The sequence below is a fragment of the Oncorhynchus nerka genome, linkage group LG27 (genome assembly GCF_034236695.1).
Source record: "Oncorhynchus nerka isolate Pitt River linkage group LG27, Oner_Uvic_2.0, whole genome shotgun sequence".
NCBI classification, from domain to species: domain Eukaryota; kingdom Metazoa; phylum Chordata; class Actinopteri; order Salmoniformes; family Salmonidae; genus Oncorhynchus; species Oncorhynchus nerka.
In genome coordinates, this window is record NC_088422.1 from 27092275 (window position 1) to 27115044 (window position 22770).

Consider the following 22770-nt stretch of genomic DNA (forward strand, 5'->3'; position numbering starts at 1 on the left):
CTGTATATTAGACAGGCTCGTACTTAAACCTTAGTGGACAGGCTGCCTAAAATACACATTGTTATATGAAAACAGTGTAACCGCGATTGATGAAGAAACATTTTTACACAATTTACAGCAGCTACATCTACCCATTTGTTTTATTAGTTACAAGCCAGCGTAGGTCAATTCCACCTCAATAACGAAAATGATTTTTATACCTAAAAAAAATGTTTCAGCTTGGGCATTTTACCAACTTGTGAAAAATGTAATTGATAAGAGAATTATGTTCTCCAGGTACATCACCCAATTTAATTATATTACTCTCAGTCTACAAACCAGAAGTTGTAAGATCCTGGTCGAATGAAACAGACGGAGGCCCAGCTAAATAGTAAAAAATGTTTATTCACGGGAACGTTCAAGAATACAAAACAATTCATTTTATACTGACTTCTCAATCCCACACATTCACACAGCCATACGCACACACAAAGACGCACACACTGTCTGTCTCACTACCCAGCCAACAGAGATAGCGACCTTGTCCTTGTCCTACCCGTTCTCTCCCAAATCTCTAGTCAGGTCGGCACCAAGCTCAGACAGTCTGTGTTTAAAATACCATAAAGACATTGTTTTACCCTAATTCTGACTAGGACAACACATTTCTTGATTATGATTTTATACATTCTAATCAATTCCATACAATTATATGTTTCAGGGCGGAATATTCTAATCATTCAATTAACAGACAATTCTCACCTATCAGTAATTCTAATGTGTAAGTATGTGTAAGAATTCTCTTGAGGAATTGTTCATACTAAAATCAGAAGAGGCCATGCAAATGTAGAATAGCTTTATTATAGATACCGCACAAAATACTTGTATTTCAATCATCAGCTGTCAGAGGTTTCATAATTAACTGACCATACAGCCAAATGTGAATTGAATTTAGATTCCAGCAACTGCAAGGAGGACCTTTTTAATCATTACCACTTCCCTATTGTTCAGTGGCTGAAAAGGGGAAATGCTGGCTACTCTTTTGTTAGAGGCAACTGACTGGCAATTCCAAGCTAAAACTTAAAAACAACTCCACATCTGGTTGAGGCATCTTCGGTTACTCATTTCAAGGTGTAACTTCACAGACAGTGGAGGTGATCCTGAGACGTTCTGCCTATACGCCTCTCAGAAGTCCACAGCCTTGAGTTTCCTCTCCTGTGCCTGGGTCAGAGGCTGCTGTGAGAGGATCTTCCTGTGGAGGCGGTGGTGCTTGCCGATTCCTAGTCTAGGCAGGTCACGGTTCAGGCCCTCCAGCAGAACACAGGACTTACACAGCGCCTGGCTGTAGAAGTAGCCACAGGACTGTTTAAGGACCGTTTAAACTAGGCTACACATCTGAAATAAGATAGATCAAATAAGCCTGCTCAATAACAAATAAATGTGTCTTATATATTACCTGCACATATCTTATCAACCTTCAGCATCATGGCTCCCCTGTCCAGAGCCTGTCTTCGGGAACACTCCACAGAAAGAGCAATTGTTCTTCAGTCCGATCTGCTTCACTATGGCATCCATGGTCCAGCCATACAGCTCCTCATAGGACACACTCTTCAGAGGTAGTTCATACTACTGCTGGTTCTCTTCAGTCTCCAAGGAGTCATCACGGTTACCTGTCATGCCCTCGTCCACTGAGAGCAGCATTCGTTTCAGGCCATAGTTATAGCGCTCATTTAGGACCTTCATGAGGTGTGCCTCTTCCACCAATCCATTTGTTTTTTATGGACAGAAAAGAGCTGAAGCTCTGAGCTGTCCGATCAGGTCCATTGTTTACTGAGGTGGCCAGCACAGTGGAATCCTTCCAGCCAGAGGCACCAATGCCCACAGTCTCTCCATCTTTGAAGAGCTGCGCTGATATTGTCTGATGCACCTCCTCCTCAAAGGCCCAGAAGAGGGACTCTTTGCACAAGGAATGGGCCGGCTTTGGACGTTTCAGCACTGCACTCTTCTCAGCACAGCTGCTACAAATGACTGGCATCTTGACTGTGGAGGACAGGAGTTTGCTATATGAAGGCAATAGCATAAATGATTATCCTCTTACAGGGTTGAAATATTCACCTGTGTTATAAGAGTTAAGTATAGGATGTCAAACAGACTACTACTAGCCAGCTAAGGGTTCTGCATATAGACTGAAGGTTCTGAAGAATACTGGACAACCTATGCAAATAACATCTAGCTAACAACAATGTCAGTTTAGGTTATCTAGCGGCTTGACAGCTAGTTAGCTAAAGATGCTAGCTTGCACTTACTTAACCGCTGCTGAAAACTCAAATTGAAAGTCTCGCCTCTAGCCCTGCTCGATCCTCGAGCTCGTGTTTTTTATGCCATGTCTAAACTTGTTTTTTAAAATGCCGCGTTAAAAACTACTGGAAACTGGGAACTCGGAAATCTTCTACTTCTGACTTCTGTGGGTTCAAAACAACTGGGAACTAAAAAAACCTGGGAAAAAACTATTTGAACGGTCACTTAAGTCATGAGTTGACCTCGTTCCCAGTTTTTTTGGAAAGCGGGCATAATATCTTACCAATGCAACGTGATCTTCATTAGTCGTCACCTTCTTCTTCTTCGGAGTTTAACGGCGGCTGGCATCCAATATGTTGCGTTACCGCCCCCAACTGGACTATAATATTTTTATTTTTTCACCTTTATTTAACCAGGTAGGCAAGTTGAGAACAAGTTCTCATTTACAATTGCGTCCTGGCCAAGATAAAGCAAAGCAGTTCGACACATACAACGACACAGAGTTACACATGGAGTAAAACAAACATACAGTCAACAATACAGTATAAACAAGTCTAGATAAGGGAGGTAAAGGCAAAAAAAAAAGCCATGGTGACAAAGTAAATACAATATAGCAAGTAAGAAGGGTGCAAAGAAGCAAAATAAATAAAATAAATACAGTAGGGAACGAGGTAGTTGTTTGGGCTAAATTATAGGTGGGCTATGTACAGGTGCAGTAATCTATATAGTCATATAATATAAATCCTGTATACTTTGTGATACAAAATGAAAACGAAACCTACACTTCTGGAGGCTGTTGAGGGGAGGACGGCTAATAATAATGGCTGTTTGATGTATTTGATACCATTCCACTGATTCCACTCCAGCCATTACCACGAGCCCGTCCTCCCCAATTAAGGTGCCACCAACCTCCTGTGCACTACACCCAACACTCATTAAAAACCCACTATTCCTGCACCATGCCAACGGCCAGGGAGGACGGGACAACACCACTCAATACACTCTGTAACGCTTCTGAAGTCAAATCTCGTATCCCCAAATACTTCTCTGCAGCTACCACCAGTCTTTTCTGGGATTTACATTCCATTTCTGCTGTACTGTTGATAACGTTGCTATGAACGCCAAGAAGACAACCTTACTGGAGCATATATCACTTGTTGGCATATCCCTCCATGTTGACATAGATTTACTACTGGATCCCGCACCCTTAACCCATCCTCCTCTACTTTATTCACTGCCTTTGCACTACTCTGACTCTAACCACCTCAGCCTGCCTCTCTCGCACTGGACACTTCCGATCCCCAGCAACATGGGCACCCCTACAGTTGACACACAACTTTATCCACCGAATCTACACAATCTATCCCGTGCCGCCCTGCAGACTTCCCACATCTTGAAATCTCCATTCTACAAACTGCTGCGACATGACCATGAACATTGCACCTGAAACAGCCCAGTGGATTCGGCACAAAAGCTCTAACAAGCTATATCGTAACATGACTTTGTCGGGTGAAAACTCTGACTCAAAACTCAAAAGAACTGACAGTGACTCCTCTGTTTCACCACACTCACCACCAGGATTGTGTCGCACCAAACGGTGGTCATCACAAACACCAGGAGTTTTCAACTTCAATTGCTCCATCTCCATACTACCCCAGAAATCACTCCTTTCAATGATGCCCTGTTCCTAATAGCAAAGCAAGAAACAGTGTGCAAAGCTATCATCAAGGCAAAGGGTGGCTATTTAAAGAGTCTCAAAAAAAGAGTCTCAAAAATATATTTGGATTTATTTAACACTTTTTTGGTTACTACAGGATTCCATATGTGTTATTTCATAGTTTATATATTCACTATTATTCTACATTGTAGAAAATAGTAAAAATAAAGAAAAACCCTTGAATGAGTAGGTGTTCCAAAACGTTTGACCGGTAGTGTATTTAATACCATTAAAATTACTCATCATCCAATCACTCTTCCATCTACATATTTAGGTCTGAAACACGTTAGATGCTGTTGTAGCTCAGTAATTGAAAGGGCAACTGTCTGTTCAGATAAACAATACAGGAGGAAATGTGTATTGGTGAAAACACAGTTGAGTCACATGACCACTTGAAAGATAAGCAACAAGGATTTATTATTTTACTTTAAAGGATTGTGCTACTGAAACAATGGCAATAGGCATCAAAATGCAATTTTGAGTAGGTGATGGAGAGAGAGGTATGGGAAGGAGCAGGATTGTAGGGGTCAGGGCTTGGTGCAGGAAAGAGTCATATACGCTTAGTTGGCGCCAGCGACAGGGTGAAAAGCTCCCCTCTGGTGCCACTGCATGTCTCGGATGCGCCTGACGGACTGGATCTGAGGGAACTGGGCACCAAACTCAGCACAGTCCTTGTATTCCCCCTTCTCAAACAGGTACTGATAGCCTCTGTAGCCAGGATACTGGTACCCCACCCAACTTGGTACACAACCAGTAAAGGTGTGAGAGTCAGGGAATGGGAGAGAAACAAATGAGAAAAGTATTTAGAGAAGAAAGCAATGGAGATAAGATCAACACGTGATTAGGAGAAAATGGCAATATGATATGGTAATGTTGGGGCAGATATTGCTGTAACAGAATTTATTCTGTTGGCGGACAGACTCACGTGCCACTCTGAACTCTGACAGAGGTGACCTTCTCTTGGTATCCATGTGAGTGGAAGCTGGGGACATCATCATCTATGATCTCGATCTTCTTCCCCGCGAAACTGGGGTTTTCATAAAGGACAATCTTGTGCTCCTGGCTGTCCTGTGAGGAGAATAGAAAACACACCATAAGAAACAGTCACAGAGAATCTTCAAAAAGCCTGAACAAAATGGCTCATTTGTGTTGTAGTAGAGAAGGTGTGCTGCGTTACCACTTTAATGGGGCGGAATGCAAAGATGTTGTCGCTACGTCTGCTGTTGGTCCAGGAATCCCAGCGAGGATACTCCCCCTTCTCAAACACATACTGTTCCCCTTTACAGTTAGCCTGCTCGTAACCCACCCATCTGAGGAAGCACAGACGAGTCAAGGTAAGGAGGGCACAAGGTGGTTGAGGGGGGAAGTGAAGGATGACAAAAACCAGATGGAAAGTGTATGAACATACTGTGCCTTGTGCACAAAACAGTGACTATATTTGTGTTACACACACCACTATCTAACTGCTACTGTTTTTGTCTCTATCTTTCTCTTTTGTTTAACTCTCACCCTCTGTCTCACGCGTACTCCCTCTCTTTCCCTCTCTCTATCCTACTATCTCTGAGCCACACTCACGGTCCACACAGCACCAGTATGGAGCCCACTTTCTCCACGCCTGCTTCCTGGAGGTCGTTACAGGGACCAGTCAGCTCATGGCAACGCCCCTGGAAGTTCTCCTGTTCATAGATGATCAACTGTGGAAGACAAGGAGAGACAACATGGATGTTTAGGTCTCCTTACTATGCTCGGCCTGATGGCATCTTAAGTTGCACAGGGAAAGAATATGTAAGAACAATCCCACAGTGTCTCATTGTCTTTGATCCACCGTTCTCCACCATTATCTATTCCTCTTGCTTTCCCTCCTCTACCCTGCCCTGCCCTCCTCTGCCCTGCCCTTCCTCTGCTCTGCCCTGCCATTCCTCTACCCTGCCCTCCTCTGCCCTGCCCTCCTCTACCCTGCCCTGCCCTCCTCTGCCCTGCCATTCCTCTACCCTGCCCTGCCCTCCTCTGCCCTCCTCTACCCTGCCCTGCCCTTCCTCTGCTCTGCCCTGCCATTCCTCTACCCTGCCCTGCCCTCCTCTGCCCTGCCCTCCTCTACCCTGCCCTGCCCTCCTCTGCCCTGCCCTCCTCTACCCTGCCCTGCCCTCCTCTGCCCTGCCCTCCTCTACCCTGCCCTGCCCTCCTCTGCCCTGCCCTCCTCTACCCTGCCCTCCTTTACCCTGCCCTGCCCTCCTCTGCCCTGCCCTTCCTCTGCCCTGCCATTCCTCTACCCTGCCCTGCCCTCCTCTGTCCTGCCCTGCCCTTCCTCTGCCCTGCCTTCCTCTGCCCTGCCCTGCCCTTCCTCTGCCCTGCCCTTCCTCTGCCCTGCCCTTCCTCTGCTCTGCCCTGCCCTTCCTCTGCCCTGCCTTCCTCTGCCCTGCCCTTCCTCTGCCCTGCCCTTCCTCTGCCCTGCCCTTCCTCTGCTCTGCCCTGCCATTCCTCTACCCTGCCCTGCCCTCCTCTGTCCTGCCCTGCCCTCCTCTGTCCTGCCCAGCCCTTCCTCTGCCCTGCCCTCCTCTGTCCTGCCCTGCCCTTCCTCTGCCCTGCCCTTCCTCTGCTCTGCCCTGCCATTCCTCTACCCTGTCCTGCCCTCCTCTGTCCTGCCCTGCCCTCCTCTGTCCTGCCCAGCCCTTCCTCTGCCCTGCCTTCCTCTGCCCTGCCCTTCCTCTGCCCTGCCCTCCTCTAGCCTGCCCTCCTCTACCCTGCCCTCCTCTGCCCTGCCCTCCTCCAGCCTGCCCTCCTCTACCCTGCCCTCCTCTGCCCTGCCCTTCCTCTGCCCTGCCCTCCTCTGCCCTGCCCTCCTCTGCCCTGCCCTCATCTGCCCTGCCCTCATCTGCCCTGCCCTCATCTACCCTGCCCTCCTCTGCCCTGCCCTCCTCTACCCTGCCCCCTACCCTGCCCTCCTCCCTGCCCTCCTCTGCCCTGCCCCCTGCCCTGCCCTACCATCTGCCCTTCCTCTGCCCTGCCCTCCTCTGCCCTGCCCTCCTCTGCCCTGCCCTCCTCTACCCTGCCCTTCCTCTGCCCTGCCCTCCTCTGCCCTGCCCTCCTCTGCCCTGCCCTCATCTGCCCTGCCCTCCTCTACCCTGCCCTTCCTCTGCCCTGCCCTCATCTGCCCTGCCCTCATCTGCCCTGCCCTCCTCTACCCTGCCCTTCCTCTGCCCTGCCCTCCTCTGCCCTACCCTCATCTGCCCTGCCCTCCTCTACCCTGCCCTCATCTGCCCTGCCCTCCTCTGCCCTGCCCTCCTCTGCCCTGCCTGCCCTCCTCTACCCTGCCCTTCCTCTGCCCTGCCCTTCCTCTGCCCTGCCCTTCCTCTAGCCTGCCCTGCCATCCTCTTGCCCCCCCCTTCTAAACCCCCCCCTCCCCCCTACCCCTCCCCTCACCTTGAAAGCACTGGTGCCTGGCTGCTGCTGCTTGGATGCAGGGTTCTGGTGGTCTGTGGCCATAGTGAACAGGATGATGAAGCTGTACAGAGATAAAGGAGAAATTATGGAGCGCATAGCATATATTTTTAGGGTCCAGTAGACTCATTGAAAATGTTTATATTCCAATGGGTAATTTACAGTTTGATAGGATATTGGAAAAAGTCATGAAACAATAGTGCCAGAAAATCTGCTGTTAAATTCTGCACAAAACTGGTTCTCTCATGTATGTAAACAAAAGTCCCCACCCCTTTCCCTCCTTAAAAAATATTTGAGCAAAATGTGAAATTGACAGCGGTCCTCATGGTAATCTATTTGTTGTAAGTTAAATAGTTTAATGTATGGTGAATGACAAAGAAGTATATTACCCCAACATGTTAAATAAATTAACTTCAAAGTGATGTTTGATTTTAAAGAAGTAGACAAAGTTGGATAAAAATAGTAATAAAATAAAATAATGTGGAGAGCGACGGTTGTGAATCTCTTACCAGTAACCTGTCTGTGCCAGTGTGTTTGGGATGGCATGCTGGGCTCAATATATACGGCGCGCTCAGGGGTGGAAACTCTGCCAACACTCATCTGTGTCCAAGCCACCATCCAGATCAGCATGCAATAGGCTGAGCAGACCGGACTGTGGGGTCACTGCTCTGCCTGGCCCCCCTTCTCACTCCCCCTCAAAGTTATTTCATTACTTGTCAATTTCATCCAGCCGGTCATTGTTCGATATCCACATGATTCAGCACAACCTGTGCCAAGAGTCCCACACTTACAATGAGAGCTGCCTGTATGCCTGGACCACCAGAGTGGGAGAGAGATAGGATGATAGAGAGGAGGGAGAGTGCCAAATTGATAGAAAGGGACTGATTTAACTCACAAAATCTAGTATATTTCGGGTTACTCTTACATTGGAATAATGGTAAACATAGTATTCAATTGGGTCGTTATTGGCAATGCTTTCTATTGGAGAGCATTAATTGTAAGCGCATGCAAGGTATAATATAACAGTTTTCCTATCATTGCCACATACATATGGAAGCTTACACATCCAGAGGTCATCTCTACTAAGCTGACAAAGATGTTGATATGCCAAGCTAACTTCCTGCTGCTGGCAGAAGAAGAGCAGAGATGCACACCAATGTGAGCTGTCAACAAGAGAGCTTAGTGTTTCACTCATTGGATGCAGTAACTGGAGTACATTTCACTTGTTGAATGTAGATCATTCTGTAAATTGGTAGAAGTAAATATAGTTGGATGGAGTAATTATAGTTGGTTGGAGTTAGAGGTGATGAACGTGGCACAGTAGTTAGATGGAGCAGGGGTAGAGGAATGGCAGGGCAACCCTTGGCCTGTATGGGCTGAATCCAAGATTGAGATCCCATGACATTGACCACCTACTTAAATCATTGCCCCATTTCAATCTTCAACCTAGAATAACATTTGCATTGCAAGAAGACAAAAGTAGACTAACCTTATGCAGGAAAATGTGATGACACTCTTATTCATAACAAAACAGGTAGCTAAACATAATAGCAAGATGTAATAATTTGTCATTAGTGAGAAGAGCGAAAAAAATTATTTGTTTTATCTTTACACTCTAAAATAATATAAAAAATTGGCATCTATTTCCAAAAAGGAACACTGTTTATAACATACAGTAGAATTGAACAGGTTAACAGATGGATGAAGTGCAATGAAGTGTGTAGGCGATCACTGTAAATTGGCCTACTGTAGCCTAGTTTTCTTCTTTTTTCCCTGAGTAGACATTGTTTCATAATTCTCAGGCAGTGTAGTAGCCTATATTTAGGTAAATGCAAAACATTATTGAATTCAAACAATCTGCTTACAGGTCCACAACAATTTGCAATTGTTTTTGTCTTTCAGAAACTTCAGATATGCTACAACAAATGTCAGTGCAAAAGGAAACATTCTGCCAAAATGATTTATACTTTTTAAAATGTATTATTATGAACAAAAAAAAGAATACAAAAACACAAATATACAAAGAAAAGTACCTAAACCTAACAAATATTACATATCGAGATAAATTGGGTATTACATATCGAGATAAATTGCCAATTTGTCAAAACGTTTTATGGTGCATATTGATTTTTGTTTTTACATCATTTCAAAATAATATTTCAATTCTATCTGAAATCATGTGAAGAGGGGTTTGTTCTCTGCCCACTTCATTTTATGGACAAAGAATCTTCCATGAAAAATTCTGCCAACATCTGGTCAAGTACGCCATTGCTTTGTCCTTTAGATAGGCCTACTGAATTGGCCTAATTCCAATACTTTAAAAGAAAACAGAAAATAAGGGCGTCATTGTCACCATAAAAGGTGAATGATGGGCGTTTTTCAGGTGGAGTTATAATCTCATACAACATTTCTGCATGCACCATTTCTGAAAAGTTTGCACATGTACAAAAATATAGAGATTTATAAACTTGGCATAGGCCATACATGTCATACAACTCTGCGTGCGTGGAAAAGCAAATATGTTGTTCAGTATTCCGTTTATTTTTAGATTATTGGGTTTGCATGTCCTGCTTTGGTATATAGCTTTTCATAATACCCCAATTGGCACAAAATATCTATACTGGACAAAAATATAAACACAACATGCAACAATTTCAAAGATTTTACTGAGTTACAGTTTATATAAGGAAATCAGTCAATTGAAATAAATTCATTAGGCCCTAATCTATGGATTTCACCTAACTGGGCAGGGGTGCAGCCATGGATGGGCCTGGGAGGGCATAGGCCCACCCACTTGGCAGCAAGGCCCATCCACTGGGGAGCCAGGCCCAGCCAATCAGAATGAGTTCTTCCTCACAAAAAGGCTTTATTACAGAATGAGTTCCCCCCCATGTAACGATCATGCTGTTTAATTAATCAGCTTCGTGATATGCCACACCTGTCAGGTGGATGCATTATCTTGGTAAACAATAAATGATCACTAACAGGGATATAAACACATTTCTGCAAAAAAAAGTTTGAGAAATAAGCTTTTGGTGCATATGGACCATATCTGTGATTTTTTATTTCAGCTCACGAAACATGGGACCAACACTTTACATGTTGCGTTTATATTTTTGTTCAGTGTACATTCCAGCTTACAATACACTAGCAGATGTGTGTACTCATGGTCTAAAGTTAGCTGGGAGATGAGCACATTCTCATATCAAGTTGCATTTTTTTAAATGCCAACTTTTGCATGTCAACTGTCACCCACACTCGTTGGGGTGTAGTTTGTATGTACAGTTGAAGTCGGAAGTTTACATACACTTAGGTTGGAGTCATTAAAACTCCTTTTTCAACCACTCCACAAATTTCTTGTTAACTAACTATAGTTTTGGCAAGTCGGTTAGGACATCTACTTTATGCATGACACAAGTCATTTTTCCAACAATTGTTTACAGACATATTATTTCACGTATAATTCACAGTATCACTGTCATGTATTGTCATGTTATGTCTTGTTCCTGTTCTTTCTCTTCACTTCGTTTCCCCCTGCTGGTCGTATTAGGTTACCTTCTCTCCCTTTCCTTCCCCCAGCTGTTCCTCATCTCCTCTAACTACCTCGTTTACTCTCTCCCACCTGTTCCCTTTTTCCCTCTGATTAGGTCTCTATTTCTCTCTCTGTTTCTGCTTCTGTCTTTGTCAGATTCTCGTTTGCTTCACCCTTGTCCCGTCCTGTCGTAATCTGCCTCTTCATCAGATGCTACGTGTGATCAGGTACCTCTGTCCTCTACAACCCGCGCCTACCCGGAGAGACCAGCAGTCTGTTGCCGCTAACCCTGCTATTCTCCTCTGCTGCTAGAAGGGGACTCTCCTGTAAAGATCAGAGGACTTTATGATTTATTTGTCGCCCTCTCTGCGGGTTGTCTATTTTGTCAACCGATACATCTGAAGAGGATTTATGTCTTCCCTGTGTTTGGACATTAAAAGACTCTGTTTCTGTTAAACCGCTTTTGGGTCCTCACTCACCTGCATAACAATCACTGTGCTGACAAGGTACACAAGCTGACAAGGTACACAATCTGTCGTTCTGCCCCTGAACAGGCAGTTAACCCACTGTTCCTAGGCCGTCATTGAAAATAAGAATTTGTTTTTAACTGACTTGCCTAGTAAAATAAAGGTAAAATAAATAAAAAATCACAATTCCAGTGGGTCAGAACTTTACATACACTTTACATACAAGTTGACTGTGCCTTTAAACAGCTTGGAAAATTTCAGAAAATGATGTCATGGCTTTAGAAGCTTCTGATAGGATAATTGACATCATTTGAGTCAATTGGAGGTGTGCCTGTGGATGTATTTCAAGGCCAACCTTCAAACTCAGTGCCTCTTTGCTTGACATCATGGGGAAATCAAAAGAAATCAGCCAAGACATGAGATTTTTTTTTGTAGACCTCCACAAGTCTGGTCCATCATTGGGAGCAATTTCGAAACTCCTGAAGGTACCACGTTCATCTGTAGACACAATAGTATGCAAGTATAAACACCATGGGACAACGCATACCGCTCAGGAAGGAGATGCGTTCTGTCTCCTAGAGATTAACGTACTTTGGTGTGAAAGGTGCAAATCAATCCCAGAACAACAGTAAAGGACCTTGGGAAGATGCTGGAGGAAACAGGTACAAAGTATCTATATCCACAGTAAAACGAGTCCTACATCGACATAACCTGAAGGCCGCTCAGCAAGGAAGCAGCCACTGCTCCAAAACCGACATAAAAAAGCCAGACTACAGTTTGCAACTGCACATGGGGACAAAGATAATACTTTTTGTAGAAATGTCCTCTGGTCTGATAAAACAAAAATAGAACTGTTCGGCCATAATGACCATCGTTGTGTTTGGAGGAAAAAGGGGGGGGCTTGCAAGCCGAAGAACACTATCCCAACCGTGAAGCACGGGGGTGGCAGCATCATTATGTGGGGGTGCTTTGCTGCAGGAGGGACTGGTGCACTTCACAAAATAGATGGCATCATAAGGCTGGAAAAGTATGTGGATATATTGAAGCAACCTCTCAAGACATCAGTCAGGAAGTTAAAGTTTGGTCACAAATGGGTCTTCCAAATGGACAATGACCTCAAGCCTACTTCCAAAGTTGTGGCAATATGGCTTAAGGACAAGAAAGTCGAGGTATTGGAGTGACCATCACAAAGCCCTGACCTCAATCTTATAGAAAATTTGTGGGCAGAACTGAAAAAGAGTGTGCGAGCAAGGAGGCCTACAAACCTGACTCAATTACACCAGCTCTGTCAGGAGGAATGGGCCAAAATGCACCCAACTTATTGTGGGAAGCTTGTGGAAGGCACCCCGAAACGTTTGACCCAAGTTAAACAATTTAAAGGCAATGCTACCAAATACTAATTGAGTGTATGTAAACTTCTGACCCACTGGGAATGTGATGAAAGAAATAAAAGCTGAAATAAATCATTCTTTCTACTATTATTCTGACATTGCACATTCTTACAGTGAAGTGGTGATCCTAACTGACCTAAAACAGGGAATTTTTACTAGGATTAAATGTCAGGAATTGTGAAAAACTGAGTTTAAATGTATTTGGATAAGGTGTATGTAAACTTACGACTTCAACTGTTATGCACTGTTTATAAATGAGGACACTGGTGTGCTTGATCTGCTTTGCAAGTATTCCCGGAAGTCTTGCGATGTTGGCCTATGGGTTTCGAAACTGTGCATATTTATTTTATAGATATTTTTCTCATTTCACCTTTATTTAACCAGGTAGGCCAGTTGAGAACAAGTTCTCATTTACAACTGCGACCTGTCCAAGATAAAGCAAAGCAGTGCGACAAAAACAAGAACACAGAGATACACATAGAAAAACGTACAGTCAATAACACAACAGTTAAATCTATGTACAGTGTGTGCAAATGTAGAAGAGTAGGGAGGTAAGGCCATGGATGTGCCATGGATGTAGGCCATGGATGTGAAATAATAACAATTTAGCATTAACACTGGAGTGATAGATGTGCAGATGATGATGTTCAAGTAGAGATACTGGGGTGCAAAAGAGCAAGAGGATAAGTAACAATATGGGAATGAGGTAGTTCGGGATTGCTATTTACAGATTGGCTGTGTACAGGTACAGTGATCTGTAAGCTGCTCTGACAGCTGATGCTTAAAGTTAGAGAGGGAGATATAAGACTCTAGCTTCAGTGATTTTTGAAATTCGTTCCAGTCATTGGCAGCAGAGAACTGGAAGGAAAGGCAGCTAAAATAAGTTTTGGCTTTGGGGGTGACCAGTGAGATATACCTGCTGGAGCGCGTGTTACGGGTGGGTGTTGCTATGGTGGCCAGTGAGCTGAGATAAGGCAGGGCTTTACCTAGCAAAGACTTATAGATGACATGGAACCAGTGGATTTGGAGGCGAATATGAAGCGAGGGCCAGCCAACAAGAGCATACAGGTCGCAGTGGTGGGTAGTATATGGGGCTTTGATGATGAAGCGGATGGCACTGTGATAGACTGCATCCAATTTGCTGAGTAGAGTGTTGGAGCCTATTTTGTAAATGACATCGCCGAAGTCAAGGATCGGTAGGATAGTCAATTTTACGAGGGTATGTTTGGCAGCATGAGTGAAGGATGCTTTGTTGCGAAATAGGAAGCATATTCTAGATTTAATTTTGGATTGGAGATGCTTAATGTGAGTCTGGAAGGAGAGTTTACAGTCTAACCAGACACCTAGGTATTTGTAGGTGTCCACATATTCTAAGTCAGAACCATCCAGAGTAGTGATGCTAGTCGGGCAGGAGGGTGCGGGCAGCAATCGGTTGAAGGGTATGCACTTGGTTTTACTTGCATTTAAAGCAGTTGGAGGCCTCGGAAGGAGTGTTGTACGGCATTGAAGCTCGTTTAGAGGTTTGTTAGCACAGTGTCCAAAGAAGGGCCAGATGTATACAGAATGGTGTCGTCTGCGTAGAGGTGGATCAGAGAATCACCAGCAGCAAGAGCTACATCAATGATATATACAGAGAAAAGAGTCGGCCCGAGAATTTAACCTTGTGGCACCCCCATAGAGACTGTAATAGGTCCGGACAACAGGCCCTCCGATTTGACACACTGAACTCTATCTGAGAAGTAGTTGGTGAACCAGGCGAGGCAATCATTTGAGAAGCCAAGGCTGTTGAGTCTCCCGAAAATAATGCGGTGATTGACAGAGTCGAAAGCCTTGGCCAGGTCGATGAAGACGGCTCCACAGTACTGTCTTTTATCGATGGCGGTTATGATATCGTTTAGGACCTTGGAAACCGGATTGCATAGCGGAGAAGGTACGGTGGGATTCGAAATGGTCGGTGATCTGTTTGTTAACTTGTCTTTCAAAGATTTTAGAAAGGCAGGGCAGGATGCATATAGGTCTATAACAGTTTGGGTCTAGAGTTTCTCCCCGTTTGAAGAAGGGGGATGACCGCGGCATCTTTCCATTCTTTAGGGATCTCAGATGATACGAAAAAGAGGTTGAATAGGGGTTGCAACTGTAACAGTATAACTTTAGACCGTCCCCTCGCCCATACCCGGGCGCGAACTAGGGACCCTCTGCACATATCAACAACAGTCACCCACGAAGCATCGTTACCCATCGCTCCACAAAAGCCACGGCCCTTGCAGAGCAAGGGGAACTACTACTTCAAGGTCTCAGAGCAAGTGACGTCACCAATTGAAACGCTATTTAGCGCGCACCACCGCTAACTAAGCTAGCCATTTCACATCCGTTACACAACAATTTCGTCAGATAATTTTAGAAAGAGAGGGTCCCGATTGTCCAGCCCAGCTGATTTGTAGGGATCCAGATTTTGCAGCTCTTTCAGAACATCAGCTATCTGGATTTGGGTGAAGGAGAAGCGGGGGGGGGCTTGGGCAAGTTGCTGCAGGGGGTGCTGAGATGTTGGCCAGGGTAGGGGTAGCCAGGTGGAAAGCATGGCCAGCCGTAGAAAAATGCTTATTGAAATGATTGATTATTGTAGATTTATCAGTAGTTACAGTATTTCCTAGCCCCAGTGCAGTGGGCAGCTGGGAGGAGGTGCTCTTGTTCTCCATGGACTTTACAGTGTCCCAAAACTTTTTGGAATTAGTGCTACAGGATGCAAATTTCTGTTTGAAAAAGCTAGCCTTAGCTTTCCTAACTGACTGAGTATATTGGTTCCTGACTTCCCTGAAAAGTTGCATATCGCGGGGGCTATTCTATTCTAATGCAGAGCGCCACAGGATGTTTTTGTGCTGGTCAAGGGCAGTCTGGGGTGAACCAAGGGCTATATCTGTTCTTAGTTCTACATTTTTTGAATGGGGCATGCTTATTTAAGATGGTGAGGAAAACACTTTTAACGAGCAACCAGGCATCCTCTACTGATGGGATGAGGTCAATATCCTTACAGGATAACCGGGCCAGGTCAATTAGAAAGGCCTGCTCGCTGAAGTGTTTTAGGGACCCATTACGCACGCAGGCAATGAGGCAGTGATCGCTGAGATCCTGGTTGAAGACAGCAGAGGTGTATTTAGAGGGCAAGTTGGTCAGGATGATATCTAAGAGGGTGCCCATGGTTACGGATTTAGGGTTGTACCTGATAGGATCCTTGATAATTGGTGTGAGATTGAAGGCAGCTTAGATTGTAGGACGGCCGGTGTGTTAAGCATGTCCCAGTTTAGGTCACCTAACAGTACGAACTCTGAAGATAGATGGGGGGCAATCAATTCACATATGGTGTCCAGGGCGCAGCTGGGGGCTGAAGGGGGTCTATTAAAATTGGCAATGGTGTGAGACTTGTTTCTGGAAAGGTGGATTTTTAAAAGTAGAAGGTTGACTTGTTTGGACACAGACCTGGATAGTATGACAGAACTCTAAAGGCTATCTCTGCAGTAGATTACAACTCTGCCCCCTTTGGCAGTTCTATCTTGTCGGAAGATGCTATAGTTAGGGATGGAAATTTCTGGATTTTTGGTGGCCCTCCTAAGCCAGGATTCAGACACGGCTAGGAAATTTGGGTTGGTGGAGTGTGCTAAAGCAGTGAATAAAACAAACTTAGGGAGGAGGCTTCTAATGTTAACATTCATGAAACCAAGGCTTTTACGGTTACATAAGTCAACAAATGAGTGCGCCTGGGGAATGGGAGTGGAGCTAGGGGCTTTAGGGCCTGGGTTAACCTCCACATCACCAAAGGAACAGAGGAGGAGTAGGACAAGGGTACAGCTAAAGGGTAAAATAACTGGTCGTCTAGTGTGTTTGGAACAGAGAGTAAAAGGAGCAGATTTCTGGGCGTGGAAGAATAGATTCAAGGCATAATGTACAGACAAGGGTATGGTAGGATGTGAATACAGTGGAGGTATTACAGTGTATTGGTTACATGTATCGGTTACCAAAGTACAATGCATTCGGAAACTATTCAGATCCCTTGATTTTAAAAAATTGTGTTACTTTACAGCTTTATTCTAAAAACAAATTAAATATTTTTTTTCCCTCATCAATCTACAAACAATACCTCATAATGACAAAGCAAAAACAGGTTCACAGCGATTACAGCCTTGAGTCTTCTTGGGCATGACTTTCAAGCTAGGCACACCTGTATTTGGGGAGTTTCTCCCATTCTTCTCTGCAGATTCTCACAAGCACTGTCAGGTTGGATGGGGAGCGTCGCTGCACAATTATTTTCAGGTCTCTGCAGAGATGTTTGATCGGGTTCAAGTCCTGGCTGGGCCACTCAAGGACATTCAAGGCTGTGTGCTTAAGGTCTTTCTCCTGTTGGAAGGTGAACCTTTGCCCCAGTCTGAGGTCCTGAGCGCTCTGGAGCAGGTTTTCATCAAGGATCTCTGTGTACTTTGCTCCGTTCATATTTCCCTCGATCCTGACTAATCTCCCAGTCCCTGCCGATGAAAACATCCCCACAGCATGATGCTGCCACCACCATGCTTCACCGTAGGGATGGTGCCAGGTTTTTTCCAGATGTAACGCTTGGCATTCAGGCCAAAGAGTTCAATCTTGGTTTCATCAGACCAGAGAGTCTTGTTTCTCATGTACTGAGAGTCCTTTAGGTGCCTTTTGGAAAACCCCAAGCAGGCTGTCATGTGCCTTTTACTGAGGAGTGGCTTCCATCTGGCCACTCTACCATAAAGGCCTGATTGGTGGAGTGCTGCAGAGATGGTTGTCCTTCTGAAAGGTTCTCCCATTTCCACAGAGAAACTCTGGAGCTCTGTCAGAGTGACTATCGGATGCACTGTATACTGTATACAGTTAGCACAGTCCCACAATATTATTGTTGTTGTGTGTAGGCCTAATCTAGGCCCAGGATTCAATCAGATCAGTGTTCACCAGTGGTAACCAAAAATAGCATAGTTTATCATTGCTTTGGTTTAGGTGGTGACAGAGGTATAACTGCGTTGGAGCTGTCAATTCCACAAGCGGCTCCCGGCGTTATACCTATGCAGACATTGCCATTGAAAACACAGAAATCGCATTAGTAAAAATGCTGAGGAGCATACAGGATAATATTTCTATAAAGCCAACACTTTCTCGTTCTGGGAAGGGTGTAGTTTCGTGAATGACAACAAGAGCACCCACCCACCAATTTGGCAGCTCTAATGCAGTTACACATCCAAAACACAAAAGCAATGAAAATATATGCGATTGTCGTTTACCGCGGAATCATCTGAATTAATCCTGGCCATACTCTATCATAACACATTTCATACAGACATAACTATTATGAGATTTAATTGAACCTAAACATTTCACCATGATGGCCATCAATACTCTCACAATAAATGTTTATTTTTTCTCCACTGCATCAGTCAAATCACAGAGAGCAGAAGAGCACATCGATGCAGGCTTCACCTGACCAAGCTTCACTTGACCAAGCTTCACCTGACCAAGCTTCAGAGAATGAGAAGACTGACCCAACTAAGCCACTGAGGGGCTGGTCTCCCCTCTATCAGCATATAAGTGTAACACTCCCTGATAAGTGTTTGACCATGATAGGACCCTTGTTAGGACCCTTGGGGCGGCAGGTAGCCTGGTGGTTAGAGCGGTGAGCCAGTAACCAAAAGGTTGCTGGATCGAATCCCTGAGTTGACAAGGTAAAAATCTGTCGTTCTGCCTCTAAGCAAGACAGTTAACCCACTTTTCCCCAGTAGGCTGTCATTGTAAATAAGATTGTGTTCTTAACTGACTTGCCTAGTTAAATAAAGTTTAATTTAAAAAAATGTCTGATTGATAGTGGATTTGTGGTTCTTAACCATTAAAATATGATATTATGATGATAATAGTAGATGAAGTAGATTAACTTTTGTCGATTACTTTGGTACAATCCCAGCCTCCAAGTATTTACCCCTCCTGTTTCCATCTTTGAGGTGCGTTGAATAAAGATCGGAACTTGAGACATTATTCTTGGTGTGATTCAATTAAATGTGTTCTCGTTTTTTTGACATAGGCTATTTATCTTTTTTTATCAAGAGCATTTCACAACACTATTTCAAGACAGTGATGGCCAGCTGAGGAAATGTGGAGATAAGATGTAAATGAGATGATGTGACATCAGCATGTCCAGAGAGACGTTCTTCTGACATACCATGTGTTGTTCATGCCAGAATTCCCCTGTCAACTGTCATTAAGACTTAAAAAGTATATCCCTCTATGACTTCAACCAAAGCTGTGGAAAACTAATGTAGAAATAAGACTTGAAGAGGCATCTATGTCGAAACTAATCTATGAGTCAGATTTGTAACTAAAACTGTTGAATTTGTATTTATATATGTTCTGTGTCATTTGGCAACAATAATCTACAGTAACATTGTTATTGTTGACTCAACCAACTCCACAGCTGACTAGGTTGGCGAAATCACAGTAATTTCCCCCAAATTCCCAGGATTCTCAGAATGAGGAGGAAACATACAGGAAATCCAGAATCCTCCAACCAGCATTTCTTGAAAAACTGGGCATTTTTATAAAGTTACCAGAATGTTACAACCCTACACCTGACAAACCCAAGGATTTCAACAATAGTAACAGCACCAACAAACAAACACAATATATTTCTGGTCAAACAAACTTTATTTGCCACTGAAACATATATAGCGCTTCTCCTCACTAAGCAGGAGCAGTATTTGCCATGGTTAGGGTGAGGCAGAGGGCAAGCACTGATGGTAGAAAGAGGCTCATGGAAGAGGCTCTAGGGGGAGGGCCGTTGTTTAGAATCCTCTTCAGCTGGCCCCGGAGGCGGCAGGGGGTGCAGGGGGTGCGGGTGCTGGGGCAGGAGCGGGGGCAGGAGCTGGATCAGGGGAAGGAGCAGGGACGGTGAAACACCCCCTCTTGTGCCACTGCATGTCTCGCACACGTCGGACAGACTGGATCTGAGGTGCAGGGGCATCCCAGTCGTTCCAGTGCTTGAAGTCTCCACACTCAAACACGTACTGGCACCCCCTGTAGCCGGGGTACATGTAGCCGACCCATCTGCAACAAAGGAACAGAGAAGGAGTCCATGAGACAGAACCAAAATAGACGTCAGAATATGACAGTTAGCATAATTGACCATCTTTTAAAGGATTTCAGGAGAAAGACGAGAGATGAAGTGAGACATGAGAGAAACAGAACAAGGAAGGAGAGAGAGAGAGAGAGCAAGTGAAAAAGGAAGAAAATGAGAGAGGGTGAAAAGGGAGCTCTTACGTTCCGTTGAGGGCCTTGACACTCGCTACGCGATCTTGGAAACCATGTCCCCACAAACTGGGAACATCATCATCAACAATCTCCATCTTTCTACCAGTGAAGCCTGGGCTCTCAAACAGATGGAGCTTGTGTTCGGCACTATCCTAAAGAGGAGAAATGGAAATATGCACACACACAAACAGACTCACTTAGTGTTAAGATGTTTACTAAGAGCTGATTGTTGAGATAGACTGTGAGTGCTGAGATAGAGAGAGGCTTCAGGTAATCAGTGAGCATTCAGATAGCCAATGAGAGCCGTCTGCTGAGGTGACAAATTACTGTTGAGATGAACATGGAGTTCTGCAATGGTTAAAGAGTGTTGAGATAAATGAGAGTACTGAGATGCTCAGAGAATATTTGTTTTTTAGTATAATTTAAAAAATATATAATTAATTTTTTATAAAGTGTAGATCAGCTTTAACATTGTAGATAGATTGTGGCTCAGAGAATGTTGATAGAGATAGGTAGGGAATGCAGGATGGTGAGATGGTAAACGTGCTAACATGGTCAGTGAGTATTTTGAGCATGTTTACATTTCTGTCATTTAGCCGACGCTCTTATCCAGAGTGCATATATTTTCATATCGGTACCCCTGTGGGAATCGAACCCACAACCTTGGCATTGCAAGCACCATGCTCTACCAACTATGCTACACGGGGTATGTTTAGACATTGTTTGAGTGCTACCCACCACTTTGAGAGGCCGCATGGACCAGAAGGAGTAGCTGTACTGGCTGTTGGTCCAGGTGTCCCAGCGTGGATATTCGCCTTTCTCCAGAACAAACTGCTCACCTGCAAATCCCTGGCGGTCATACCCCACCCATCTGACAGGAGAGAGGACAAGAACGAGGCTGAGTTAGAATATCTCTCCTCAGCATGTATGACGTTGTATTTAGCCATATGTGGTAACAGATATACAGTATAAAAAAAGAAAAAAAGTTAACACTAAACCTGAACCTGAAAATATATATTCTGTATGTGTAAGAATATGACAGTCTGTGAATGACACCAATGCACCAGAACTCACGGGCCAGACTCAACCAGCATAGAGCCCACCTTCTCCAGGCCCTTCTCTGAAACATCTTTACACTCAGTAGAAAACTCAGCCTTGCGGCCCTGGAAATTCTCAAACTCAAACAGCACCACCTGGATCAGAGAGAGTAGGAGAGACAGAGAGGGGAAAGAGGAGGAAATATACTAATATTGAGAAAGTCAAGCTTACAGTATAAAGAGAGGAAATATATGGGGGACTAAGGAAGAGGGTTTATAGAGAAGTGGGAAATTAGAGAAGTGGGCGAAGGAGAGAAAAATAAATGAAGAGAAACATCACAAGAGAGAAATAGACAGATAATAGATGGGGAGAGGGAGGATACAGTACCTTGTAAGTGGCTCCTGCTCCACCCTGGCTCTTCCCTGCAGCCAGTTGCTCAGGGGCGCTCTGCTGCTCCGACATCCTCCTGGTCCACTGGTTACTCCTCTCTCAGGAGCACAATCAGGAGAGAGACAGAGAAAAGAGAAACACAGACACCATGATGACATTCATTTCACAATATGACCATCAGTCCTCTCAGTAGCAATGGATCCTTTTACTCCTTCGAATCAGCCAAGATTTGCGTCCACTTCAGAGAGCAGAAGAGCCCATTGGTGCAGACGTAACCTGAGCTGAGAATAAGGACCTGATGGGCTGTATTCTACACTTTTCTTTCTCCAGGAAAATCCCCTGGGGCCAGGAGTTTTTCCTGACCGTAGGCTATAACTAGGGCCCAGAGTCATCCCCCTATGAACATGTTATTCTCATACTCTAATGTGCAACCTTTCAAATCAGTGATTCCACATTTCGCTGTCTATCATGTCCAACCCTGCAAGCCTCAGTCTGTAACATAACCAGTTCTGCACCCCCTTGACAATCAAACTTATCACTACAAACAACACACATTCCATAATACTCTATTCTGCAAACTCCTCACTTGCTCAATCATATATTTTACTGCAAACATTTAAGCATACCAAATTATATCTTTACCAACTCTAAAAATACTACACTATCATTCCTATCCCCCCACCCCATCCAACCTCTCCATCCGTCAACAATCATGACTGTGGGGTCTCCTTTACTTTTCATGTCAAATCAGTTTCAAAGTTCAATTAAAACCTTGTTAATCCTGCTGTGCAGAACCAAGCTGGTTTTACCTGGATATGCCTGCTGTGTATTGATAGCCTCTCTCTCTCTGTGCCACTTGGTGTTTGGGGTTGAGCCGTTGGAGGGCAGTGGCAGGGGGGGTATTTATGGTTTATTTCTGGCCACAACAGCAGAAAAGGGGGAGCTGTTGATACAGCAAGTCTGTCGCTGACATTGTGTCCATAACGCTACCTCTCAATATGCAGCTGTGTTGGCACACGCTACCCTGCCCGTCCGCCTGGCTGCCAGTGAGTGGTATGTGCGGGGTATATGGAGAGGGAGCCAAGAGGATTCAGCAAACATCCCCACTCAGCACAAACTGGTAGACACGCTCACGCTCACACACACACACTAAACATCACCTAACCTCCTCACACCACTCTGACCAATAACATCACTAACACACAATAAGGAGCCAAACCATTC

General features: G+C 44.6%; 2 protein-coding genes and 1 long non-coding RNA gene across 4 annotated transcripts; all 3 read right to left on the reverse strand.

Moving 5' to 3' along the window:
* Nucleotides 1-364: 364 nt before the first annotated feature.
* Nucleotides 365-2571, reverse strand: LOC115111011 (uncharacterized). Its single transcript, XR_003860731.2, has 2 exons — nt 1433-2571; nt 365-1318 (listed from the first exon to the last, which is right to left on the reverse strand). It is a non-coding gene; the product is annotated as an uncharacterized LOC115111011 (long non-coding RNA).
* Nucleotides 2572-4383: 1812 nt separating this feature from the next.
* On the reverse strand, nt 4384-7998 carry LOC115111012 (beta-crystallin B2-like). The gene is made up of 6 exons (XM_065011512.1): nt 7939-7998; nt 7412-7493; nt 5567-5685; nt 5169-5301; nt 4917-5059; nt 4384-4729 (listed from the first exon to the last, which is right to left on the reverse strand). The coding sequence occupies exons 2-6, from the start codon at nt 7472-7474 to the stop codon at nt 4552-4554; spliced, it is 636 nt and encodes a 211-aa protein (XP_064867584.1). The 5' UTR covers nt 7475-7493; nt 7939-7998; the 3' UTR covers nt 4384-4551.
* An 11498-nt stretch (nt 7999-19496) lies between these two features.
* Nucleotides 19497-22443, reverse strand: LOC115111013 (beta-crystallin B3-like). 2 transcript variants are annotated; one of them, XM_029636898.1, is made up of 6 exons: nt 22356-22443; nt 21544-21644; nt 21193-21311; nt 20857-20989; nt 20128-20270; nt 19497-19914 (listed from the first exon to the last, which is right to left on the reverse strand). In XM_029636898.1, the coding sequence occupies exons 2-6, from the start codon at nt 21616-21618 to the stop codon at nt 19665-19667; spliced, it is 720 nt and encodes a 239-aa protein (XP_029492758.1). In that variant the 5' UTR covers nt 21619-21644; nt 22356-22443; the 3' UTR covers nt 19497-19664. The 2 variants fall into 2 exon arrangements, with proteins under 2 accessions (XP_029492758.1, XP_029492759.1); XM_029636899.2 differs by having other exon boundaries at nt 21544-21658; nt 22356-22417.
* Between the last annotated feature and the right edge of the window lie 327 nt (nt 22444-22770).